The 25,536-nt window shown below is 42.0% G+C and overlaps 1 protein-coding gene across 1 annotated transcript in view; it reads left to right on the top strand.

Annotated features, from left to right (window-relative positions):
* Positions 1-23,587, top strand: part of kcnq1.1 (potassium voltage-gated channel, KQT-like subfamily, member 1.1) — a 39,753-nt gene extending 16,166 nt beyond the window's left edge. The window contains exons 6-18 of the mRNA XM_068724289.1: positions 4,534-4,674; positions 7,271-7,381; positions 8,053-8,148; positions 8,331-8,447; positions 10,191-10,329; positions 14,499-14,534; positions 14,851-14,907; positions 17,317-17,449; positions 19,207-19,282; positions 19,710-19,804; positions 20,560-20,606; positions 20,713-20,774; positions 21,589-23,587. Of these exons, the coding sequence (XP_068580390.1) occupies positions 4,534-4,674; positions 7,271-7,381; positions 8,053-8,148; positions 8,331-8,447; positions 10,191-10,329; positions 14,499-14,534; positions 14,851-14,907; positions 17,317-17,449; positions 19,207-19,282; positions 19,710-19,804; positions 20,560-20,606; positions 20,713-20,774; positions 21,589-21,660 (1,182 nt within the window). The 3' untranslated portion in view covers positions 21,661-23,587. The remainder of the gene's footprint in view (positions 1-4,533; positions 4,675-7,270; positions 7,382-8,052; positions 8,149-8,330; positions 8,448-10,190; positions 10,330-14,498; positions 14,535-14,850; positions 14,908-17,316; positions 17,450-19,206; positions 19,283-19,709; positions 19,805-20,559; positions 20,607-20,712; positions 20,775-21,588) is intronic.
* The last annotated feature ends 1,949 nt before the right edge of the window (positions 23,588-25,536 follow it).

The raw sequence follows: 25,536 nt of genomic DNA, 5'->3' as shown, positions 1-25,536 counted from the left end.
TTCTCTGCCGGCGTCGCATCGTTTTACTAATCTGCTCTCGTACCCTAAAATGATTTACGGTTTGCTGTGAACCATTTGCCTGATTTCCTGTGAATGCAACATAAGACATAAATCTAGATGTCACGGATACTTTTTTTTTTTTTTTTTTTTTACGATTGACTGAACATTCTGCGATATTGAACCCATCGTGGAAGACGTCTTCACAACCTAAGGCCTTGTGTTGTGTGCATTTCCTTCATTTTCCATTACTTTTTTTAAAAGCCTAAAAAGAGGAGACACTCTCCAATATTCCAGGCGAAACTGAGAGAAAAAGACAGAGAAAGAAATGCAGAAATGTATTTTTGTTCTTATTCCTTGAATCATCTTGTGAACCCTTCAGATTTATTGAGCCCCAGGTGGAGAACCTGTGGTTCAGGAAACGCTCATGACCAAAATATAATTGCAAATATTTGTAATTCAAATGAAGTTCCCTCTAGTATCCACACTAGCATTTTCCATTCATTCAGGGTAGTGAAGGAGAACAAGTAAGCGTTGGTGTAGACTTCTGAGGGTTGAAGCTGCCGGCGACTACTCCAGACTAGCTGATTTGGGATGGACTTAAATACGGTGCATCTGGTACACATATTTGATTATGATTTTATGAAAACTTCATTCGTCCAGGATAATCTCATTGAGTTTTTGAATCTCTTTTGTAAGGGAGTCCTCGTCAAGATGACAACGTACATGAGAAACACAGAAAAGAAAACAGCAAAAACTTAAATACAGCACAAAATCGTAAAAAAAAATTGACATAAAAGAGAGGACAGACTTAGAACCAACCAGCAGACTGTTAGGGAAAGTACATTCAGTGCTCAAATGATCCTTAATCCTGTTGTATCACGTAGCTTAAACCAAGATAAGGGTCCAAAAATGTTTTTAGCTTTCACCAAAAACGGTACACGATTTAAGAATGACGAATATAATTTGTCTTCAAAATTGGAGGTGTAAGTGTGGCCAGATTGAGATTCCCGTTGGCAGAGACGTGCTTATAATTAGTCCTGATTGGGTTTTAAATGCATCAGACATTTTAAGTAAAGGAAGCTTCTCTCTCAACACGACACCTGAACATGTTGTTCTGCCGGTCTCTTACCTCAACGCGCGGAACTTCAGCCTCTTCGCGTTAACAGCTGGAGTTTTTAGAGTCAATGGAGTTTCAGCCACTTCAATCAGCATCCAGTCTTCGTGTATCACAGCATTTAAATACACGCCGAGTAGCAGTCTAGCGCTTGTGGCTTGTAAACACAATTTGCACAGTTGCTCTTCGAACGCACGCTGGCAGATTGGAAGCACATGTTTCCTGGATGTGTTCGCCAGGTCACAGCAGCAGCCACGTATCTACTAAACCGCTGGTAGTGACTAAGATGTACTTGACTGGATTTAAAGCTGTTATTTTCCCAAGAATCACGCATTTAAGTTGCAAGCAGCAATTCTTACAGGCTCTCATTTCCACTGACAAAGGTTTGATGGCCAAAATGTCCAAAATAATAAGTGTAGTCATATGAAGAAATAGCTGAGTACCAATGGACCGTAACACAATTTGTGAAGTGTAATGCAAGGATAGGTTTATGCTATTTCGAAGGAGGCAAACACAGCCATTACCCAGGTCTTTGCAATAATGCTGCAGCTCCTGGAAGAAAAAATCCGAAAGTGACAGTTTTGGGCCGAGACACAAATACGAATTTCACTCATCATGAATTCTGGGCCGATTTAATGCAGTGAGTGCTCCGGCACTCCGAGTGGTTAAACACAGTTTAAATTACGTAGTAGGTGAGCGCAGAGAGAACGTTCACTTAAAGAGCTCTTTCAGAAAGCAGTAGTCCAATTACAGTCAGACAGGATAAGAGCTAAGCCCAATTAGACCTCCTGAGCAAATCACAGATAGCTCCTTATTGAATCCGCAATAAGATGCTTCATAGATATTTTAAATACACCGGGAGAGATCAGCGGTCTGGATTTTTAAAAAAAAAAGTATAATGATTTAGTGCCCATCTGAATTCAATCAATATACCCCTCCAGGTATTATTACTGAACATGCTTCATAAACTTTGTTTCTCCATAAAGCTTAATACATTTTCTCTTTTGGTACTTATGTGGCACTTTGACATCAGTTGCAAGACAATCAATGAATACATAACTAATGTAATTGGAATTTTGTCCAATTTTGACAGCTTTTAGATTATGATTTAGTTGTTTTTAGTCCAGAGTTCAAAAGTCATATTTAGTCAATTTCATCCTTTTTAGCTCTGGGCATTTTGGTCCCCACATTTACTGACATTTAGTCATCAAAAGATTGGTTGACAAACATGACGTGAACAATTTAAATCGAGACCAACAATGAGCATTTTAATCTGCAATCCAAAAAAAAAAAGTCATCCAATTGATTTCAGACTTAAACAACTGGCACTGAAAATCAGCCACAAAATTATTAAGAATGCAGCTTTGCAGGGAGGATGTCTGGTCTGATGTTGTTAATTGAAGCAGAACATCCAGGCATGAAACGTGTTCTGACTTGCATATTAATATTTAACAAACACCATCCAACAAACGAGGTCTCCGGGTGAACGGAACATATGCTCTTTACAATAGACACTAATTGACCCTTCGCTAAGCCCCGCCCTCCGGCTCCTGCTCCGTCAAGCTGTCAGAGCTCTGTTACCGTGGCGACCACACTGTCACTAACTGCTTACCCGGAATAAATATTGTAAATGTGTTTGAAGGAAATATCCAAGATGTCGAATTGATTCAGCAGTGAAAACAGATAAAGATAGAAGCTAAAGTGTATTGATAAAAGTGTAAAAGTGAACCACCACGTCACCTGATGGAGGCGGAGGACAATGAATTTAAGGGACAACGCTGTTCCCGTAAAGCAGGTCTTTTTTTCACTGTTCCAACAATTAAAAACTAAAAGCAGCATGTGTAAACTCACTATACCTTCAGTAGCTAGCGTAGCACAGACGTGCTAATGCTAGTTAATGATGTGCTAACGTACTCTGCTAATGTTAGCTCCGCAGGTTTTTACGCAAAACGTAACGTTTTAGATACATATGTCTCCTTTCAACCTCTCCGGGTAACGAGTATTACACAACGTTTAACCGTGACTATAGCTCCAAATCCACAAAAGCAGCCCCAAATATCAAGAAAATCTGAAAGGACTGCATGAGAGTCTGTGGAGCAGACTCTCTTGTAGACACTCTTGTCTCTAATTCGTTTTTTTTCACAAAATATTAGCTCATATTTATTCAGGGGTTGCAGTTAGTGACAGTGTGGGCTCCATGGTAGCTCTGAAAGCTGGGGGCGGGGCTTAGTAAAGGGTCAAAACAAAGGGTGACCTCGCTGACTGTAACAGAGGTGCTGATTTAGCACTATTAAGCTAATTTAGGCCGCAGTTGTATTGTTGTACTAGACTATGTTATAGACTGTGATTTATTCATATTATATTCAAGTTATTTCACTATTCTGTACACTACCAAATAGACTACATTCAGCAGACATGGAACCATTCAAAATCAACCTGTTAAATGTGTGTAGCCACTATTTTATGCAGGCTTTAGTATGAATGGCACGTCAACAAATCCCATGGAAAGACCAAAATCCACCCTGAATTGATCACTAGCGAGTTTTGTCTGGCTAACCGAAGCCTGATTTAACTTACTTCATGCTCCATTGTTGTCCAAAAACGTAAAGACACATCGATGAGCCACACTGGTGCAGTGGGTGACATGTGTCTTCATCACAATGAACACAGCCACGGTAGTTTGTTTTGAGCCAATCCCACATGCACCATCCTGCTGACATAGATGCTTACTAGCACCGTACTTATGTATTAATCCCGTGGCTAAATATAGTTAATAAAAGCTAATAAATGGACCTTATTGTACTCTTGTTTGAGAAACATTTGCGAAAATCTACAATGCCCAGCTGCTTTTTTATATATATATATATATATATATATATATATATATATATATATATATATATAATGACCCATTTTTACAGATTTATGTCTTCTGAAAGAGCAAATGGGCTTTAGGCTGAGAGCCACAGTGTTGACAAATGGACTTATGCATTGTTGGTTTTGGTCTTTTCATGGGATTTGTAGACTAAAGGAAAAAAAAAAAAACCTCATCTAATACCAACCTTTTCCTTAAAGTACAACATCATTACCAAACTGATATGTAGCTACTGCAGCTTGAAGTGTAAATCCACTTTTAGTTCAGCACCAAGCCAGCCGAGACAGCAGAATGCTCAGAAAATGAAATTTAATCAACACATTCACAGCACATTGGCATGAATATTCACATCCATATGTCATATTAATAGCAAACACAGCCACTCCAGACCGGTAAAATGGTATAAAATGTGGCAGTCAGGAGGGGCTGTGTAAGAAAGTACATACAATTCACCGATGTATTATTTAATGGTGTTCTCTGAAATGATCCCTTTGTTGTTCACTGACTTTGAGATGTCATATGTTTGTGCGTGTGTGTATTTCAGGAGCTGATCACTACGTTATACATTGGCTTCCTGAGTCTGATCTTCTCCTCGTACTTTGTCTACCTGGCAGAGAAAGACGCAGTCGACGGCAGCGGCTCCACCGAAATTGCAAACTATGCTGATGCCCTGTGGTGGGGAGTGGTAAGAATCTGTGTGTGTGTGTGTGTGTGTGTGTGTGTGTGTGTGTGTGTGTGTGTGTGTGTGTGTGTGTGTGTGTGTGTGTGAGATGGTTGCGACGGGCTTAATCGAAAGTCAAAAGTGAGTTTTTCGAGCCCATTCTCATTCCCAGGTTGTCACGCCTCTTGGCGGGAACCTATTTTCCCAAAAACCTAACTAGGTGGTTTTTTGTTGCCCGACCTTAAGCAAGTGCTTTTTGTTTGAGTTCACGCCGTTGACCCGGTGTTTACGACTGCGACTGTAGTTTGACGCTCTGGGCTACTTTAGTGCGTTAGAAAGTGATGCCAAGGGTGCTGACCAAATGTCAGCCGGGATGGGATGAAAATGTCTGTTAGACATCTACATCAGACCTGGTCCTGGTCCAGCCATTATTGTATACTATTGTCTGATATATGAAGGATATGATGATGTTTGAATCACTTTTAGCTTTTAGCTTGTAAAGACTAGAAGCAGGAAACAGCTGGCCTGGCTCTGTACAACGGCAGAAAGTGTGAAAACAACACTTTATAAGAGAATTTATTCTGCCTATTGGCCGTTTAGCTGCTCACCTCTTTATGCTAAGCTAAGCTAACCACCTGCTGACTGCAACGTCATAATCAACAGATTGACACAATCAGTTAATTAAGTCAACTTTGTTGAGTAAATACATTTTTTCTTATTTCCATTATGTGTTAAAGTCGTTTAATTGATTTTACATACATCGTCACACATCAACACATTTTGATCGGACTCCTCAGAACGTTAACATTGACATGAATTGTATTTTGTTTCGAGAGAGAAAGTTGAATTGACTTCTAAATATTGTTTTTGTCATGTTCCCGTCTTGCCAGAAGTAAGATTTCTTTTTTTGCAGAACACATTGAATTGTTTTAAAACAGTATTTGGGCAAGTGAAAGGTTGAACACAAACTGTTTTTATCCGTACTACTGTTGTTACAGTAGGAGTTGTGTGAAAACCCTTGGGCACATCCAGTGGGCCGCTAATACGAGCAGCAAAACAAGTAGTGCAGAGAATACAGGGTGGAAATTTATTTTCAGACAATAAGTCACCACCCACTCTGCTTTTCTGAGAAACTTCAGGGACTCTGATATTAAAAAACGTACACACACACACACACACACAGCAGAGTCATAACCACTTCTCTCATATTTGCAATATATACTCTTTATACACCACACGTTCACAGTCAGTGTTGAATACTCTCTGTGCATAAAGATGTAAGTAAGTTTGATTTGGGCAGATCTGTGGTCGGAGGGTCAGGGAAAACATGGACCTCATTGCGCTTCAGCAAACACTGTGAGTAGATTGATCACAACCATTAGAGATTGGGGGGGGGGGTTGGGTCAAGTCACAAATCATTTACATGTCAAGCAGTAAAATGAAGAATTTATGAAGCCGCGCTAGGACTCTGTGTTGACTTGGTGCTCAGACGCAGTCGGACTGTGATGGCCAGTGCCGGCCATATCATCGGCCCAGACAGAAGTGTTCTGTTGTTGCTGTTTCAATCCATCTGATTTAAAAAAAGCACTACAGGAATGCATTACTTTTTTTGGTTTTGTCATGTGTCGCAAATGTGCATTTCGTTGTGCAAGCCTATGTTGCATGATGACAATAATTATCCTTTAATCCTAGAACTGTTTTTATAGTTAAAAAGTTGAAAAAAAAGTCCGTTCAGTGCTTCTTATTGGCAATGCTAGCAACGTGGCTCTAGGAATGGCAATGTTGGTTGATCAGTCGGTCCACTTTGGTCTCGACTGAAATAACTGTTCAATGGATCTGCCATGAAATTTTGTACACACACACATATTCACGGTCGCCCAAAAGTGAAGCCTACTGTCTTTGACGATCCCTAATTCTTCCAGAAGCACCATGGTTTACATTTGTGGTATGGAGTGAAAAGTTTCAACAACTCTTGGATGGATTGCTATGAAATTTTGGCATCGACATTCAAGCTTCACTCAGGTTGAATTGTAATAACTTTGGGCAATTTCTTGACTCTTCCAGGTGGCAACCTATGATTCTGAAAAGTGAAGCCAATGCTTAAAACCTGCGTTCCTTCTAAAAGCCATCATCTCGTTGTGAAGAGAGGTTTGATTGTGTAGAAGTTAATGAGATAATTATGAGTTTATGGTCTCAATATAGTTTCAAGTCTTCTTCAATACAGCTTGATGTTCATTTAGTACATTATGGTCCATTTAGAGTCAAACAGACCATAAAGCAGGGGATGATTTAAGGCGGGGCTACACGGTGATTGACAGGTCGCTGCCACAACGTTGTCCAGTCTGGTAGACTGTGTGTCTTAGAACTTTAAACCCCTTCACAGTGTGTCTTTAGTTCATGAAAGTTAAGTATAACATTTTGGTTTTCTAAAAAATGTCTCGTTCAGCATTTGGTTGTACTTAGCTCCACCCACTTGGGACACTTCTGGTTGCAAAAGGACAAGATGGCGACGGCCAGAATGCCAAACTCAGGGGCTTCGAAACCAAAAGTAAAGCCTTCAGGAAGTCAAGTCAAGCTTTTGGTATTAATTCCTTATGTTTGTTTGTTTCTATTCTCAAAGGTGACAGTGACGACCATTGGATATGGAGACAAAGTGCCACAAACCTGGATTGGAAAGACCATTGCATCCTGTTTCTCAGTCTTTGCCATTTCCTTCTTTGCTCTGCCTGCAGTGAGTGGAGAGAGGCATTGCTGAACCAGGGCTTCATTCTTGCACAATCGCACTATTTCCTTTCAGATTACAAAAACAGAGAGTGCCTACTTTTGGTTTAAGTGTAGCTATGATTCATGTGTGAACCGGCCACTACAGTTAAAGGCCGTTGAGAACTTAACATACACACTGTCATAATATTGTGACTTAAGTGCCGGAAGGACCTTGACTTGACGGCTTAACTTTGAAACTATAATTCTCTTGCTTCAGATTTTTGTTTCTCCATTTTCGCCACTGATTGCTGGTTAGTTTCAATTGTATTTTAAATATTTTCGGTGTAGTGTTAATGCCGAGTGAGGCTCGTCCCCTTGCACCATCTCACCAGCTCAGGAAAGAAATAGTGAAGAATTAGGATTGTGTTGCGATGTTTAGAAAAGCAAGGAACCCATCACATTTAAGAAGCTGTAACCAATAAACAATACAGTGCATCTTTGGTTGACTATTTGAAATCTGTTAATTTCTATTAATGAACAAAGTGAATAATAGACTCAAATGTTTCGGCAGCCCCATTATTCCTTCATTTTTGTTTAACTTTGTGTTTATTTCCGTCGTTTGAGTCATGCTGCGGCTGCCTGTAAGTGTGTCATTAAAACTGAATTAATGAGCGCTATCTGCTGTGCCGCTGTTCACAGGGAATCTTGGGCTCAGGCTTCGCCCTGAAGGTGCAGCAGAAGCAGAGACAAAAACACTTCAACAGACAGATCCCTGCAGCCGCCTGTCTCATTCAGGTATTTGACCGAGAACACTGAGACAGAACCGCGATGCAGCCGGCGGAGTGAGGCGTCTCCGAGCCCCGGCCTTATTATTGAGACCATCCTTTCATGTCTCTTTCTTTCTTTCTCGCATTGGCATGAAATTAGTCCCGTCCAACCAATACATTGCTTCTTTTTTTTTCCCCATGCCCTTTCAGACATCGTGGAGATGTTTTGCAGTGGAGAGCTTTGATTCTGCCACATTCAAGATGTTTGTGAGGAAGAAATCCAACATCCCCGCCTCCTCTCTGTCCACCCCCAAGCCCAAGAAATCGGTTAGTAACCATTTGATAGATTTCACTGTAACTGGGTTTCCAGTTTAGTAGGTACACCAAGGCAAAACTAATGCAATATGAAGCAACAGCCCTGCAATACTGCGAATCCTGCTTTCAAGAAGGTAATAGCGGTCAGTTTGTGGAAGCTGTTTTTTTGAGAGGTGTTGATTCATGCAAAAATACCTGCTGGCAATTCGGGGGGATCCCCTTTACCTAGCGCTCCAGTATTATGCTGAAGTCTTACCCAGACTCAAGACACAATAGACTCGATTGAGCCTTCGATATCTAGAAATATTGAAGGCTCTATATCCTTCGATATTTCATGGATGCAAGCCAAGGCAATGAACTGGGCTTTTGCACCAACGTCTCATTGTGCAATTGTTCGTATGATATCTTATGAGGAAGTTAGTCCTCGTTTTTTATTGCGTTTTCCTTTGCGAAAGGATCAAGGGATTGAGGGTGAAACTATTTTAGGAAAAGATTGTGGTTTTGGGTTAAAATAACGATAATAATAAAGTGACGTTACTTAAGTGACAAATACATTTCTGGTTCGACACAAGGCACAAACAACAGTCTCCTGGGTGTTAGACCCGTCCACCTCCCCTCCTGTCCAGAGCTTTTCTAGTCTCCCGATCACTCAAAGCTCTTTTTTACACCACGTGTTCATTCACCCATTCACACACTGACGGCAGAGGCTACCATGCCAGCTGCCAATCAGGACCATCTAACCATTCATACCCAAACATACCCATAATGCACAGCAGTCAGGAGCAATTTGGGGTTAAGTGTCTTGCCCAAGGACACGTCGACATGGACTAGCAGAGCTATAGGAGGACCCGCTCTGAGCCACAGTCGCCCAGAATCCACACAGCACACACACACCTTTCTTTCTCTAACCCGACACACACACACCTACACACACACACACCTACACACACACACACACACACACACACACACACACACTGTTCACGTTATGCACAAAGGTCTTACCATGAAAAGATCCACTGCCTTTCAGGTTGTACTGGGTTTTATAAACTACACAGCATTTCTATTGCGGACCATTTGCAAACAGCGTCATCCATGGAATAAGACCTTACCAGAAACAACACACACATATTTGTTTTCTGTATTCGTTTTGTGAATTCATATTTCGCAACTTGAATAATTTATACTGCTGTAATGAGCTTTTAAAAGACATTTAAAAACAATTGCAAGTGACAACCCCCTTTAGGTTTTGCTATGGAGGCTTCCAGGGGATTATTAAGGATGAAAAGCTGGTTGATGAAACTTGAAATTTAAGTTTTAAAGAATTATCATTGCTGTGATGGATGTCTCTGTTGTTGTGAAACCTCTGTGTGTGTTGGGGGGGGGGAATACAAGAAAGTAAGGCAGGAAATAAAATCATATGCAACCAAGACAGCCGGCGGAAGTTTAATATTATTATTATTCATGATTCAATTCTTTGGTTCTGCAGACCACGCCCACGCTGATCACTCCATTCAAAAGATGTCGGTGATGTGTCAAAGGTGTTCCCACTAGACGTAACGGGGTCTGACCTCAGAGCTGTGATGTGTCTGGGTGACAGCAATACAAAATATGTTAAATATAGAAAATATAAATACAACAGTGATTCCTGCGCTGCTGCACTGCAGACCCTCAATCAATGTTCATGCATTCATTATACAATCACATATATCCACAGAAACACGTGAGCTGAGATGTTTGCATTTGTTTGGGCAGGTGAAGATAAGGAGGAAGTTGAAGAGCAGCGACAAGGACAACAGTCCAACTTCTCCCACGATCCCCAGCATCACGTACAGCTCTGTGTTTGACAGCGGGATGGAGCTGAGTTCAGACGCTTACAGCACCGTGGGCACAGGTACTCAAGACGGCACGGACAGCACAGTATGCGTCACTGGTTGCGTTCCAGTGCGCTTTAAATTCGGTGCGTCGACAACGTTGTTTGCAACGGAACATATTTAGGAACGCACGGAAAAAAATTCCGTCTTTCCGCGTGCGGTAGATGTTAAAGCAGTTCACGAGATTTCTGAGCCACTTACATGGTTTCATTTAAATCCGAATGAGCTCTCGCAACGTCGCCCGAGATGCTGCATAAGCGTGACGAGAAGCGACTTACTGCAGAAAATACATTCAGAGATGATGCAGTGCAAGGAAAATGTTCGATTTGAGCTCCAGTTGTGCAGCATCGTAGCCTCAGAAGGGGGGAGAGGACAACGTCCTGACATTAAAGATGAATGAGCACATTGCAGCAATAAAAAAAAAAACGGCGAGGTTGCATTGACGAGCATGAACTCCTGTGCTGCACTGCTGAACTCACAAAAATCCCCCGCGCAACATATACTGTGCCGCTGGATCGGTAGTGGATAGCTGAGAGTGACATCAGGGAAGCAGTTCAAATCATGTCCTGCACAGCTACAAAGTCATTCTGCGCAGCCTGTGTGTGTTGCGCAGACTGCGTCTCTGTCGATACATTCAAAATTGGTTGCGGTTGCGGTTGCAATTAGGAGTATCGGTTGACAGGAAGTGAAACACGTTCAGCAATCTCAGTTGACTTTCATTTTGCAAAATGCCTTTTGCGGTTAACGGTTCTGAGCACGCAGGGATGTGGAGCAGGACTCACAGGCAGAGTAGTTCAAAGCGATGAATCGTTTACTTGGTTGGAAGTTCAAAGCCGAGTTCGGGAGCAAGCAATCCGTCAGCGAAGGCGAGCTTAGCGGGCGAGGGGCAGGCAGGCCGGAACCCGGGAACGAAAAAAGCTGGCAAGGAAGCAGAAACAAGGGCAGGACCACCATGACCGTGTAGTGGGTCTACGTCAGACTGTCTGGCAAATGACTGGGGAGACAGGGCCTCGTATATATATATATATATATATATATATATATATATATATATATATGCAGGGGAGATAAAGAGAAATGGGGACCGGGTGTCAGGACTTTGGTGATCCCTTCCTCGCTGTCCTTAGAGGAAGAAGTGGACGTCGTCGTGACGTCACCCATCGGTTTATAGACCGACGTTTTGAAGCGTCGAGGTCAGCGATTCCGCCCTTGCCGTCTTGGATTACGGCCGTCGCCATGTTGTTTTTTGCAGCCAGTGAACAGGAAGTTACCATATTTGTAATGCGGAGGAGTGACGTAGAGACGCCGTATACGGCTCCGGTAGCGGCAGCGACCTGTCAATCACAGTAAGCCCCGCCCCTAAAGCATCCCCTGCTTTATGGTCTGTTTGACTCTAAATGGAGCATAATGTACTAAATGAACATCATGCTGTATTGAAGAAGACTGTAAACTAGAGATTGAGACCATGAACTCATGTTTACAATGTTTACTGAGGGAATAAATCAAGAGAGAAGTAGAGTCATTTTAGACTAGACTTCTATACAACCAGAGGAGTCGCCCCCTGATGGACACTAGAGAGAATGCAAGTTTTAAGACACTTCCGCATCGGCTTCACTCGGCAGAACCGGTGGTTGCCGCCTGGGATCAGACTACTAGGCCATTTTGGAAATAACCTCCGATAAATGTATTTCACTGATGTTTCTGAGTAACCTCGACCTGGGCGTGTTTTTCAGGTTCCGGATTCTGTGATTTGGGGCCATCTTGCTTTACTTTTCACCCTTTCTCTGACTGTAAATGTTGGCATTGGCAGAGGTGGAAGAAGAAACCTTTTTCTGAAGTAAAACTATTAATTATTAACTGTAAAACTATAAATAGTGCACAGTAAAAGTCCTGCATTCTAATTTTTCAAAAAGAGGCATTATCAGCACAATGTACTTAAATGTTCTGTTCAAAGTGGAGCTTTCGATTTGAAAAGAATGCTGAATAGTTTAATGAATAATAATGCATTATTATATTTTGTTGTGGGGCCCCAGGCCCAGGTTGCCTAATTACACTAGAATCTGCCCCTGGTGTTTTTTTTTTTTCTTTGCTGTGAAGCAGAGTGTGTATTTCACTCGGTTTTCTGACCGTGATCTAACGATGTCATGGCAGCCATATTGCTCGGTCCTCAAGAAAACAAGATGCAAGTATACGACACTGGAAGGCCAAGCATCCGGCCCGTTCTGAACGCGCACTACGCTTGTGTTGCATGATGTGAGTTAGAACATAAGTGATCCTCAGTGACCTTCTGACAGACATGGGCTCAAAGTAACTGAGATGTTTTCATCAAACCTAAACACACATTCCCAGAGCAACAAACGCTCACTAATTAAATATCATTTATCACTTTGAAATTACCTTCTTTTTTCTTTTCTTTTTTTACTCATTTCATTTTCCACGTTCATTCGTTTTAACCTTCATCACGTCGCTTGATGTTTTCTCCTCGTTTTTGTGTTTTACATGTATTTGTAAATCCTACCTTCAGAAAAGATTTAAACAACGTAAAAGAATAATCATTACCTAAACAAAGGAGGTTGTGCGTTCGGTTCGGTTTGTTGGTCTGTTCTTCAGCATTGGACTTGGTGGTAGGGTGCAGCGTAGTTATTACTACACTCAGTGCTGTAAAGATCTGGTACTCCAAACCTTGAAGGTATTGAGCGAGTAGTATCGAACCCTCTCCAGTCAAACGATCACCTGCGTTTGATCCTTTTTTTTTTTGCCCAAGATCTTGAAAGAAAATCTATTTGAATGTTTTTTTTCTTGCAGCCAATCTTGAGATTGATTGTGGTTTGAATTTGCAGGTCAGCGTGCCACGATGCCGCCGAAAATGTTTCGATATTATGGTTTTAATACGCATCTGTGGCGTCCGATTGAAAATAAATGCGCTGGAGGTGGCGTTTTAGGCAACCGAATGAGGTGGGAAAAAAGGGCATCAAATGAAGTAGTCTATTGGCGTCGGTATCACTTTAAGGCTGCTGGTGTTGGTACCGTTACCGTAACGTTTTATGAAACAATACCCAGCCCGACTGCATGGAGGGCATTAACAGACATTCTGTTCAATGATGAACAAAATGAGATCCTAGAGAGGACACAGTGAGCGTGCCGACATTACGCTAACATCTAATTGGATGTTTTTCATTGTTGTGCTTGGTTATATATCCTTTTTAATCTTACACGAGTTGGCAACCTCCGAAAAGCCGCTTAGATATGCGTCTCTGCCACCAACGTGCAGCCCGCACAAACGGTTTCCCGCTTTGCACTCGGCTCTCAGCGCAACAGTCGGAATTTAATTTGCCCAGTTGTGAAGACGTGCGCGTGTCTGTTCGCTCCGCGTTCAATGAAAATCAGTGTCTTTTGATTCTAAGCTGAAGGGATTGTACAGGTCGCGCTGCTCGTCTTTCATCTACTGCATGCTGCTTTTAACTATGAATCATTTCGCTAAATTGCCACGTTGCCATCTGGTGTTGTGCGCATATTGACTAGATACACAAAGAGCTCGGCTGCTTACAGAGTCAGCTAACGCTAGTGGCCTGGATTCAGAAAACATCCCGTTCAAATTCAGTAATTACAGTTCAGTAATTCAGTCATTTCTTTTATTTTTTGGGGGGGAGATTTATACTTTACATTGTTGAGATTATTTAGATTTTAGCTTGTAGTTAACTAGCAGTTTTATTAGAGAGGATACAACCAATCTCATGCTGGTTTTGAGCAGTGCTGGAAATATTACTGCTTACATCCAGTAATGCCACTTTATTAGGTACACCTCTGTACTACAGCAGTTCTGACACTAATCACTCATCAAAGACTACAGTGTTCAGTCTCGGTGGAACTGTTTTTGAGAGGTGTTGATTCAACCTCATGGTGTTTTTGGAGGATGCAGGTTGTGGTACTACGTTACACTGACACTTAATACTTGTTGTCCACCCCATTCATATCAATGAGGGTAGGATGAATGACAGAAACAACTCTGTGTATTTAAGTATGCATATATATATATATATATATATATATATATATATATATATATATATATATATATGTGATTCTGTGTGTGTATAGTCTCCAAATCTGCTTATTTGATCCAATTGAACTGCCCTTTTTCTTGCTTGTGTCTTTCGTTCCTCTCTCGATGTGTGTTTCGTCCGTGTAGCTGGTTCAGCAGGATCCCACACTTCGGACAGATGTGGTGAGCTGCAGTCAGTGTCCACGTCCTGCACACGTCCTGCACACGTCCTGCACACGTCCTCAGCACACTCACTGTCCTCTCTTGCTGTCCATTTTAACAACCTCCTTTTTGCATCTTCTCAGTTACTCTAAAAGCATCTCTCTTTTGTTCTTTTATTCTTATTTTTATCCGCGCATGATCCCGTGAGTGATGAATGGAAAGTTGCATGCTTCACCATGTTAGCATGTCATGTTATCACCCTGGTATGTGACTATTATTATGTTGCCCCGCGGTAAACGTTGATCATGTTTGTGTTTCTCGTCTATGCGTCCTGCAGATTGCCAGCAGTCCTGGACGTCTTTGTCTTCCCTTCAGTTCAGCTCGCTGCCTCCAGGTAAACAACATGGTTTTTCGATATGAGTGTTTCATGGGTTTCGCATGGGTCGCGTGTCGATTCAACTACAGTTTGAAGCGTTGGCGTCTCGCGTGCTGGGACGGAGAGGTCTGGATGTGTTGAGTTCATCTATAATGTCATTTTTTTTTTTTTAATTTTTAAAGAGATAATGGAAGATTTACTCCAAGAAACACGACCGAAAAAGACCAGTTGTATCACACTTCTCTTGCTGGTGCAGTTTCAAAATGATGCACGAGTTTCCACACAGTCCGCCGCAACGATTCTGCCGTATTTGCTGTAGACTTCTTGTCAAAAAGTTGTGGGCAAAAAGTTGTTAGTCATGAGGTCAAGCAAAGATATGGTGGAGAATTCACAAGACCAGCAACTTTATTTACAACGCATTGAAAGGATAGTAGGTAGAGGAGTAAACATTCCTGTCCAAAAAAAAAAAACCTCCGAAGAAATATGTTAAATGATTGTGTCACAGTCATTTTAAATGTTGCTGCCGCAAGGGATTGTGGGACGTCGCCGTGTCCTTTCCTTTGGTAAAAGATGGCTCAGTGTACCCTATGCTGAAGGAGATAAAAAAAAAAAGGAAGCATTGAAGCACCTTTCCTAAGCATTCAGAGTCCAGCTCTTATCGCGGCTGCCACTGAGTCAGGAACATCCTCAAAGAGAAAGAGAATACGAGTTCATTTACAAATACAGATATTTGATTTCTATTTATTTTCCTGTATTCATTTATTCTTTGCACTTCAGGGACTATCAATCACACTGGCGTCGTGTTGTTTTGATGAGATATCTCAATTTCTGTTCATTTTCATAAATCATGTTTATTTTTATTGTGCACTCGAGGGAACATCAATCAAACTGGCGTCAGCGTATTCATCTCAACAATATCCTTTATCCGTTTGTGCAAATTAATTCTTCTGTACACACAGTAAGGTTTCTCACGAGGACAAAATGCTTTTCAAATTGCCACGTTATATATGGAATGAAGAGGCAGCACAGCGGCGAAAAACCAACAGGTAGTTTGCTAGCGTTTAACTTGTGTTTGCCGCAGACCTTATTTTCTGCAGTAATCCAAAATCCAAAGGAAAAAAAAGAATCCCCCATGGATTTTGGAAACACTGCGATGTTTAAACTTCTGGGTCGGCCTACAAAAATACAAAGTAAAACACCAACATTAGGCTTTAAACAAACTACACCGCGGTCCCTAAGCTAGCCTCATTTAGCCACTTGTCGGCAACCGCCTTTAATATTATATTATTATATAATTATATATATTAATATGTATTTACTGACGTATTCCATGTTGTAGAAAAAAATGTTAAAATCTACCAAGCTTGTGTTAACCACAGACCTTATTTCAGGCAGCTACCCAAAAAAAAAAAAAAAAAAAACGTTGACTTTGAGTCGAGGGAACCTGAAGTTCAGAAATGCTGACTCATTTCCTGGTTTTAGGACTCATTCCTGCAGCACTCAACAGGGAAAGTAGAGAAGTCAGAGATAAAGATATCTACATACACATTACGCACCGTTGTGACGAAAAGAGAGCCGAGCCGCAAGGCAAAGCTCTCTATCTACCGGGCGATCTTGGTTCCTACCCTCACCTATGGTCATGTGGACTGGGTCATGACCGAAGGAATCAGATCGCGGGTACAAGCGGCCGAAATGGGTTTCCTCAGGAGGGTGGCTGGCATCTCCCTCAGAGATAGGGTGAGAAGTTCGGTCATCCGTGAGGGACTCGGAGTAGAGCCGCTGCTTCTTTGCGTGGAACGGAGCCAGTCGAGGTGGTTTCTGGCATCTGGTGAGGATGCCACCTGGGCGCCTCCCTTAGGGAGGTGTTCCAGGCACGACCGGCTGGGAGGAGACCCCTAGAGGGAGGCCCAGGACCAGGTGGAGGGACTATATCTCCAAACTGGCCTGGGAGCGCCTCGGGATCCCCCCCAGTCAGAGCTGGCTGATGTGGCACCGGGAAAGGGAAGTTTGGGGTCCACCTGCTGGAGCTGTTGCCCCCGCGACCCGATCCCAGATAAGCGGACGAAGATGAATGAATGAACATACACATTACCCAGCAATAATCATTGCATATATGACAAAAAATACAACAAAACATAATAATAAATGTATTGTTTTTTGACTTTATAACAACAAAAGAACCATGACTTTTTGAGGGCATATAAAGCAAATGGCACCAGATGAATTCCTTGCACACAGGTGTTTTTCAAAAGGTACCAATTAAAATGTACTGTTGTTGAAGGCCGGCTCTCCGTGTGGGCCCCCAGTGCACCAGCCCGTATTTTACGCCCCTGGCAAAGCCTAACGAGCAGCGTCTCTGAATGTTCTGGATGCCCCAGATATATCGATAACTAAAAGCATTGTGTTGTCTTATGTGTGAACGCGCAGTGAAAAGAAGCCCGGGCCTCTTGGACGTCCACTCCCCCCCCGGCCCCCTCCAGAGGAACTGCAGCTTTGCAGACGACCTGGACCTGGAGCCGGAGCGCTACAGCGAGCTGGCTCCCGTCACCTCCGTGTCACAGTGAGCGCAACGCAATTGAATTGGTGTGCTGTGTTTTTTTTTTTACGTGCCAGTGTGTTTTAATGAGCATGCTGGAGAACAGTTTTTTTTCTTTTTTTTTTTTTTGCTCCTCGTAATTAACCCTTGGTTTCATCCACGATGGAGAGAACACCTCGTTTAAAAGAAGCTAGAAGATGTTGCTTCTTTTTCCCAGGTTTGCGTTGTATTTTTGAGCTGCATTGCAGATTGAATTCCAAAGTGTCCATATTGTGTACAGCAGTTTGGAAAAAAAAAAAAAAGCTCAATTAAGATGCAGTATGGATCCTGGATGCCCTGGTGTTGACGCACACGGTGTCGGCAAATTGAAGACAGAGGTATTGAGAGTTATAACGCAACATTTATCACAAACAAACAGAACTTACACCTCTAGTCACGCAGCGGCGGACATGGTCTTTAAAGTGAAACAACAACAACAACAAAAAAAGCTGGGATCGCAGCAGTTAGGTGGGCGGAGGTTTAAAGGTTTACAGCCTGTTTCTCGCGTTGTACTGTTTGTTTCGATCTCATGAAGCAACTGGAGAGATCGCAGGAGAAAACACTCTCATCTCATCTTCAACCGCTTATCCGGGATCGGGTCTCGGGGGGGCAACAGCTCCAGCAGGTGGACCCCCAAAACTTCCCTTTCCCCGGTGCCACATCAGCCAGCTCTGACTGGGGGGGGGGGGATCCCGAGGCGCTCCCAGGACCAGTTTGGAGATATAGTCCCTCCACCTGGTCCCGGGCCTCCCTCTAGGGGTCTCCTCCCAGCCGGTCGTGCCTGGAACACCTCCCTAAGGGAGGCGCCCAGGTGGCATCCTCACCAGATGCCCGAAACCACCTCGACTGGCTCCTTTCCACGACAAAGGAGAAAACACAAGGTGTAAAATCAGTCGACTACTTTTCCTTCGATGGCGACAGAAGTTTTACCCACATGTTCGTTAATGCCGGGGTAAAGATAAGAAAACGCTCCCTATTCAAACTGCAATTTCAGTATAGTATTCATTAGAGTCATTAGAGTTGAAAAGAAGTGTCCTCCTGTTGGCCTCACCGTCAGCCTCTGGTTATGTCACCGCCATTTGCGGTGGAGATGGAACCATATAATAGATCGCGGAGCACTTTGCATTTCACGAGTTTTGTTCTAATGTGACAAAATGTTACGATACATTCGCTACATTTGAATGTCAGACCATTGCGTAGCCTGTGAAAAATCCATTACGAGACACATTCAGACCTTGTTCCTCTACTGGACTTGACAAAGAGCTACTCCCCCACCTCCCATACTCATTTACCGCTTTTCCTCGTGCACCTAGATGAGTAATAGCCCCTTAATACTTCCCGCAACATAATAATGGAGGCTAAATGCACTGCAATTATTCTGGGGCTTTTTATTTATGATTCATTTCGGAGAAAGACACAGACCCCCACAAATCACAGATAGCTCCCATTGTTCCCATTCAAAGGAAGACGAGTCATAAGGTAGAGGCTTCGGCTGAGCGGTAATAAGGAAACTGTGCCGAACGTTTCGGGTGTTAAGGCCACGACGACCATCCTTTCACAGTGATGTGTTCCTTAAAAAGGAGTATAAAGCAGTGGTGTAAAGGAAATCCAAGCAGACCAATCTAGATGTTGAAGTTTTACATGCTTTCTCTCGTAAAAACAACAACAAAAAACAGTCGCTTTCATTGCATTTTCTTTGGAAGAAATTCAAACTGATTCAAATGAACGCATCTTGCACACAGATTGACGGACTCGCACCGAAAAGCCATCCGGGTGATCCAGAGAATGCGTTATCTTGTGGCCAGGAGGAACTTCCAGGTATGTAAGATAGCAGATAAACCTTTTTCTCACGAGGCTGTTTTTTTTCAAATGAACATTTTAGTTACTTCAGCGAACCTGAATTTGAAGTATAATTTAGTAAGTACGCAGTATGTACGGTTATTATTTGGGAAGCTCAGCAGCAGAGAGATTGTGGAGTGGTGATGGTAAACTTTGCCCCATGTAGAGTTAGACCTGTACAGATGGATGGAGGTTGGGCTGATGGTGACAGCAGCAGTGGAAACAGCGAGTGTTTTTGGCGGAGTGTAACAGCGTTTTTTACAGCAAATTAGCACATCAGCAGCAGCTGACAGGGGGAAAAAAAAAAAAAGAAAGTTGCCATATAGCTTTGACAGCTTAAATTGCCCAACACAACATTTGTGAAGAACTGTTGTTTTTTTTTTAAACATGTTTGTCCCCGTTGCAGCAAGCTCGTAAACCGTACGACGTGCGCGACGTGATCGAGCAGTACTCCCAGGGTCACCTCAGCCTCATGGTGCGAATCAAGGAGCTGCAGAGAAGGTAAAACCGCTGCGTGTGAAATATGAATGCGGCCTTCGTAGGACGCTCGATTTCGGATTAGTCGATTGTCGCATTCTACGGGCTGTAGTGCCGCATGTGAAGCCGTGCAAACTCTGAAATTTGAGCGCAATCGGAGCTTTTCAGACGTGACCGTCACAAGTAGTTCACTGATAAAAGCGCTGTTGCCATGTTGGAGTAAATATTTTTGCAGCCAAATCAAACGGATGACAGGATATTCGACTATTAATTGTAATGTAATTATAATGCATTGAATAATTTGTATTAAAGCATACTGTATAAAAGCAAAAGAGTAGTACACGAATATGAGATATGAGTTTACGGTTAATTACGATTCCTCCTCTGCATTGTGAGGTTGGTTTTATGGCTTTCTGCCGTTTACACTCGCTGTCTGTTTTTGATTCTTCACGGCGCATTTTGATTGTACACCCTTTGGCGTTTTTCTGAGAATAGTGCGTTAATAAACAGCTTGTTGAGCATGAATGCCCTTGTGTGCCGCGAAGCACGCGCGCAAGCTCCAGCATAGCTACTATGGACGCAGTTCTGATCACCGCACACAGCGAGAGGACGCAATAAAAATCATTTTTAAATCGATATTTTGTGGTAGATATTTCTGATATCCTCAGCAAGTAGCCAAGTAATAAAGGATCACGCACAGAGAGCCGGTAATTATTTTGAAACGCATATATATATATATATATATTCCTCTGACTTGAAACTGCCATTGTTTTCCTCAGGCTAGACCAGTCTATAGGGAAGATAACGTTGTTCCAGTCAGGCTCCGGTAATGAATTCTCCCCCCCTCGCTTCATTGTTAAGAGATATTACAGTGGCTATTGAACAAGCCCCAGTCCTAATCCTCCTGTCTTATGACTTACTCCCCTCTGAAGACAGAGCCAAAGACAAAGGCACCAACTCTATTGGATCCAGGCTCAACAGGCTTGAGGACAAGGTGGGAATTTGTGCAACTTCAATGGAAAACTGGAACAATATTCATTTTTTACAGTTTCAGATCATGTCTTTTGTTTGTGAAAGAGAATAGTCAAATATTTACATGGTGGTGTTTTTTTTCTTATTCATAGCTTAAACTTTTGTGAACATGTAACAAACAAAAAAAAAGCCTCTCTATTAACCATACGGTGGCAATTTGGATTATCAAAAGAAACTCAAATTGGGAATAGTTTTGGATAATGCAACAAAAGTTGAACTGCCTTTTTAATATGAAATATCCGCACGTAAGACATGTGGCCCTGTTATTGTCGAAATCAAATGCGAAAAACTTTTAACAGCTTGTGCCAGTTCTGCAGCGTAAAAAGAGAAACCTTGATGTTGTTTTTCCTTTCACTTCTTTTCAAGATGTGTCAAAACAAAAATGTTGAATCACAACCTTCCCCAAATGCTTCCCCGAGTGTGCCTCGTATTCCTGCCTATTCAACCATGTATGAAATTAACAAACAAAAATCTTATTTTTTTTTGTTCGAGAAAAGAGTAAATAATAAGGTGGTTGGGGCTTGTAATTTTCACAGTTAAACGTATTGTGTCATTTTGACTTATAATGAATATCTGTCATTACAGCTGTTTGTTCGATGGGTCATTATAGACTATTTACTGTTCAGCAGTAAAATAAGTTGGCACAAGTTGAAGGTTAATGCTATAATGCTTGTTGTCAAACGCGCCAAGGGACATAATTTAATAAACATTGAAATGACTCTTCAAAGTACTTCTTTGAGTAAAAAGAATCATAACTCACATCATCACTGTCATAGATAACGCACATGGACCACACTCTGAACCGCATCGCAGAGTCCCTTTCTGCCGGATCAGAGGAACGCCGGTGAGGTGATGGCGAAGGTGGAGGCAGGCGGAGGCCACGGCTTGGACGGACCAGCGATGTCCGCCCCAGCCTGTACAGCATGCCAGGCTACGACCAGCTGTCTTCATCACCTTCGGCCTTCTCCTCCAACACCGCCAGCAACACCGCCAGCAACAACCGCCAGCACCGCCGCGGCCTTCACCAAGAATCCCCTCAGCGGCACCGCAGGCAGTCAGGATGAGAGCAGCTGAAACCTGGAACCAAACATCCTCAAAAGTTTTTCTCTTTTTAGTATAATTCATGAAATGTATTCTGATTGTATCCAGTTTTTTACTCCATCTCTCTCCGTCTGGCTGGCCCGTCAAGTTGTATATCTAATTCTGACTTTTTGACATATTACAGTTTAACAAATGCCATCAAACATTCAACGTATAATTTCTGTAAAACTAGCTTTTTACATTTGCAGTAGCTATAAACTACCACTAAAAACCAAAGCTTAACTGCTGCAACTAAACTGTGTTTGTAATCACTGAGCTCTAACTGCACAGATACTATAAAGCTAAAGCAACAGAGGCATAACAAGTGAGATGGACGCAGCTAGTCAACTTAATTAGATTTTCCCTTGTTTTCTGTAAATTGAAAATATATAATTTTGAACAACTGATATCTTGGCATATCTGTGTTTTATACCACATAACTAAAGCTAAAGCTAAATCCATTCAGCTAGCTTAACTAGCTTCGTGACCTTTGTTTCTTTTATCTCAGCTATTGACTCAAGTAGATTCCATGTGCTGCTGATACTGGGTTATTATTGAACAATATCCAGAGGCCGATGATTATTATTAACCTATTCATTATTATTATTTGGGGGGGGGATACAGACAACTATTAGCGCTTAAGCAACAGAGCCATAACACGTGAAAGGTTGCTAGCTAGTAAGACGGGCACAGCTATTTACTTTACTTGATTTGTCTCGAGGTGTTTTCTGTAAATTAAAAATATATATACTTTTTGAGAGGCTAACAGCTTGGCACACAGTGTGTTCTACTTAATAACTAAATGAGGCAGAAGCTAAATCCATTCACGAGGAGAAAAAACTCCTCAGCTAGCTAAAATCCTGCTCAAGCTAGCATAACTAGCTTAGTAGCCTCTATTTCTGTCATCTCAGCTTTTGACTCTAGTGGAGTTCATGTGCTTGAGTTTTAAAAGGGACACCGTGTAACATTTAGGGGGATTTATTGGCAGAAATGTAATATGAGATTGATACGTATGTTTTTCTTTATTCGTTGTGTTTTTGTTAGCTTAGAATGAGCCGTTGATATGTGCATACAGAGCAGACCGCCATGTTTCTACAGTATCCCAGAACTGACTTCCTTCTGCCCTGCTGACAACTCAGTTGCTCACGCAAATTTGCCACCACTCACATTCCACTACACTCACACTGGCTCAGCTTAAAAATGCATAAAATGAAGGCATTTCATCTTTTTTAGACAAATGTAAACCCCTTTTTCAACCTCATTGCCTGTTATTACTCTCTGCCAAGCATCGCCTCAGATCTATATGTGAAAGAGAATTATTATAAAAATTCCAACATAGTTTTTTTCAGTATATTGTATTGGCATTAGTTTAATAACCTTGAAGTTTAAAGTCTTTTTGAAATGATTTCCTGTTGGATTCTTTGTTGCCTTTTTTTTAAATATTACTTGAAATCTATCGAGGTTAAAAGCCAAAGATGTTGCCACTGCCACGGCATCATGTACTGTGATTCAATATGCTGTATTCTCATGAAAGAAACACATTTAATTAATTCATATTTAAGGGAAGAGGCCTTACTTTTTCAATACTTCACTTGAAAAAGTTTCAATTTAATCAAATGGTGTTTTCACTGTTTTTCACTTTTGTAATGTTTAGAAATATTCTTCTGTTGCAATAAAAGATTTTGGTAATTATTGCCAAGTGTCTTGTGTGTTGTGTTTCGTGCCTTAAGGGGAATCTCCAACGACAACAAATGAGCTAAATATTTCAGTTTGTGAAATATTGGGAGTTTGCTTCTGCTTTTGCCAGAGGTGGTTTGAAAAAAAGCAAACAGTTAAAATTTTTACATTAAAAAAGTGAATGTTTTTACAGTTGCTTTTCGCCTCAGTCATCAATCAAAATGGATTTCCTTAATAACCGCGTATCACTCATGCATGCAGCAGAGTTTTCTTTATTGTAGTGAGGAAGGGGGTGGGGGGTGGGGCTTTGTCGTGTCCTCACTGACTGAGGGAAATAGCCAGAAGCATGGCTAAAACCATGCTACTTACACGGGTGACCTTTGGGCGGCAGATGGTGACCCTTTCCCCGCTGACCGTCCATGGGGTGTCCAGGCATTCCTTCACACAAGTGGCCGTGTGGAGAAAGGACCCAAGTGACCATCTGCCTCTGTTGTCCACAACAAAGGGCCAAACCACCCTCCTAAAGTGTGCTGAGGTTGGTCGGCCTTTGTACTGACCAGGAGGTGGGGGAGGGCAGAATTTCACAACAGGGAGGGTGTGGAGGTTTTAAAAAGCCCCCCCCCACACACACACACAACTAAATCGTCTTCTTTGTGAATAACTGCTTTGTTCAAATAACGGTGGTTAATTTGCTGAATCATCAGCATGAATAAAATACACAAAGCTACAAATTTAAATAAATTCTGCATGATTTTAGGTGTATTTCAAACCAGTGCATTTCTGAATCTACTAACACTTCCAAAATGGCAAATTAATCAAATTAAGGAAACGCATTATCTTTAATTAAGATAAGCTTTGGACTAACATCTGCCTCCCCTGCAGTTTTGTCATTGAGCTACTTCTAATTTGAAACAAACCTGATCAGAACAAGCAGAGATCCTGCAGATTAATGCAATTTCCATTCCTGAGTAGTAGAAATTACAGCATAGGTTTATAATTTACTGTCAACATAGACGCTGTACATATCTGATACATTCAGCACCAGCACTGTATTAATTGACACAATCGCTGCACTCGTGAAAACGTAATTTACTGACGATGTACTGAGCAGCTTGTAGTGTACATCTTTAACAGAATTTAATTAAGGCGGTGGGCGGAAAAATTAGGATCCCACGGGATCTTTGGGACCCCGTGGGATGGTTTGATTATTGATTTCTTGACTGGTACAGACACAAATCCATTGTAGCAGAATGTTAGATCATCTGTTCCCGATGCAGAAACAACACACTTAACATTGGCTGTCCTTGGCATTGAGGCGGTTTTGAAAAAAAAATGTAAATGTGATGTTTGCTCTTGTCTTGTTTTTATGCTTGAACACAGCCCCTTTGCTGCATGTAGCACACAAGTAAACATGAGCCAAAGTGAGAATAAACATTGGTGGGATTGGTTTGGCCACATGTCAATGATAATAGCCGCTTTGACTCTGAAAAGGGAACGGAGTGAAAAGAGAAAAGTTGAGGAAAAGACCTGGGGGGGGGGTCGAGGGAGCTCCAAAGGCTGATTTGCAGGTGAAATAGACGGCACACTCTTGCTTTGTGGCCATTGTCCTGCTCTGCGGCCAGATGGCCTCTTGGAATCCTTTAGAGCTGAAAACCTCAACACTGTGGGAGTGAATACGCCTCTGTGGGATTTGGCCTCTCTAATGGGCTAATTTGGCAGTTACAGCTCATATTAACGGATATAATTTCAAGCCTGACAGAACAGTCCTTATGATTGTGATTATGAAACATCTCATAATACAACCCAGAAAATGCAATTACTCAAAAAAAAACCTTTTTTTTCTTTTTCTTTTTTCTCCTTTTCGATTGCCAAACTTGCAACTTGAATTGATTTCTCTACGACTTCAGAGGCACACTTATTATTAGCTTACTCATGCGTGGCTGCCACAAATTCAGCACAAAAACCAA

The sequence above is a fragment of the Cebidichthys violaceus genome, unplaced genomic scaffold (genome assembly GCF_023349555.1).
Source record: "Cebidichthys violaceus isolate CVI_PGR_0920_01 unplaced genomic scaffold, fCebVio1.0.p SCAF_30, whole genome shotgun sequence".
Lineage (NCBI taxonomy): Eukaryota > Metazoa > Chordata > Actinopteri > Perciformes > Stichaeidae > Cebidichthys > Cebidichthys violaceus.
The sequence above is the reverse complement of the archived record's forward strand: the minus strand, read 5'-3'. Positions and strand labels throughout refer to the sequence as shown.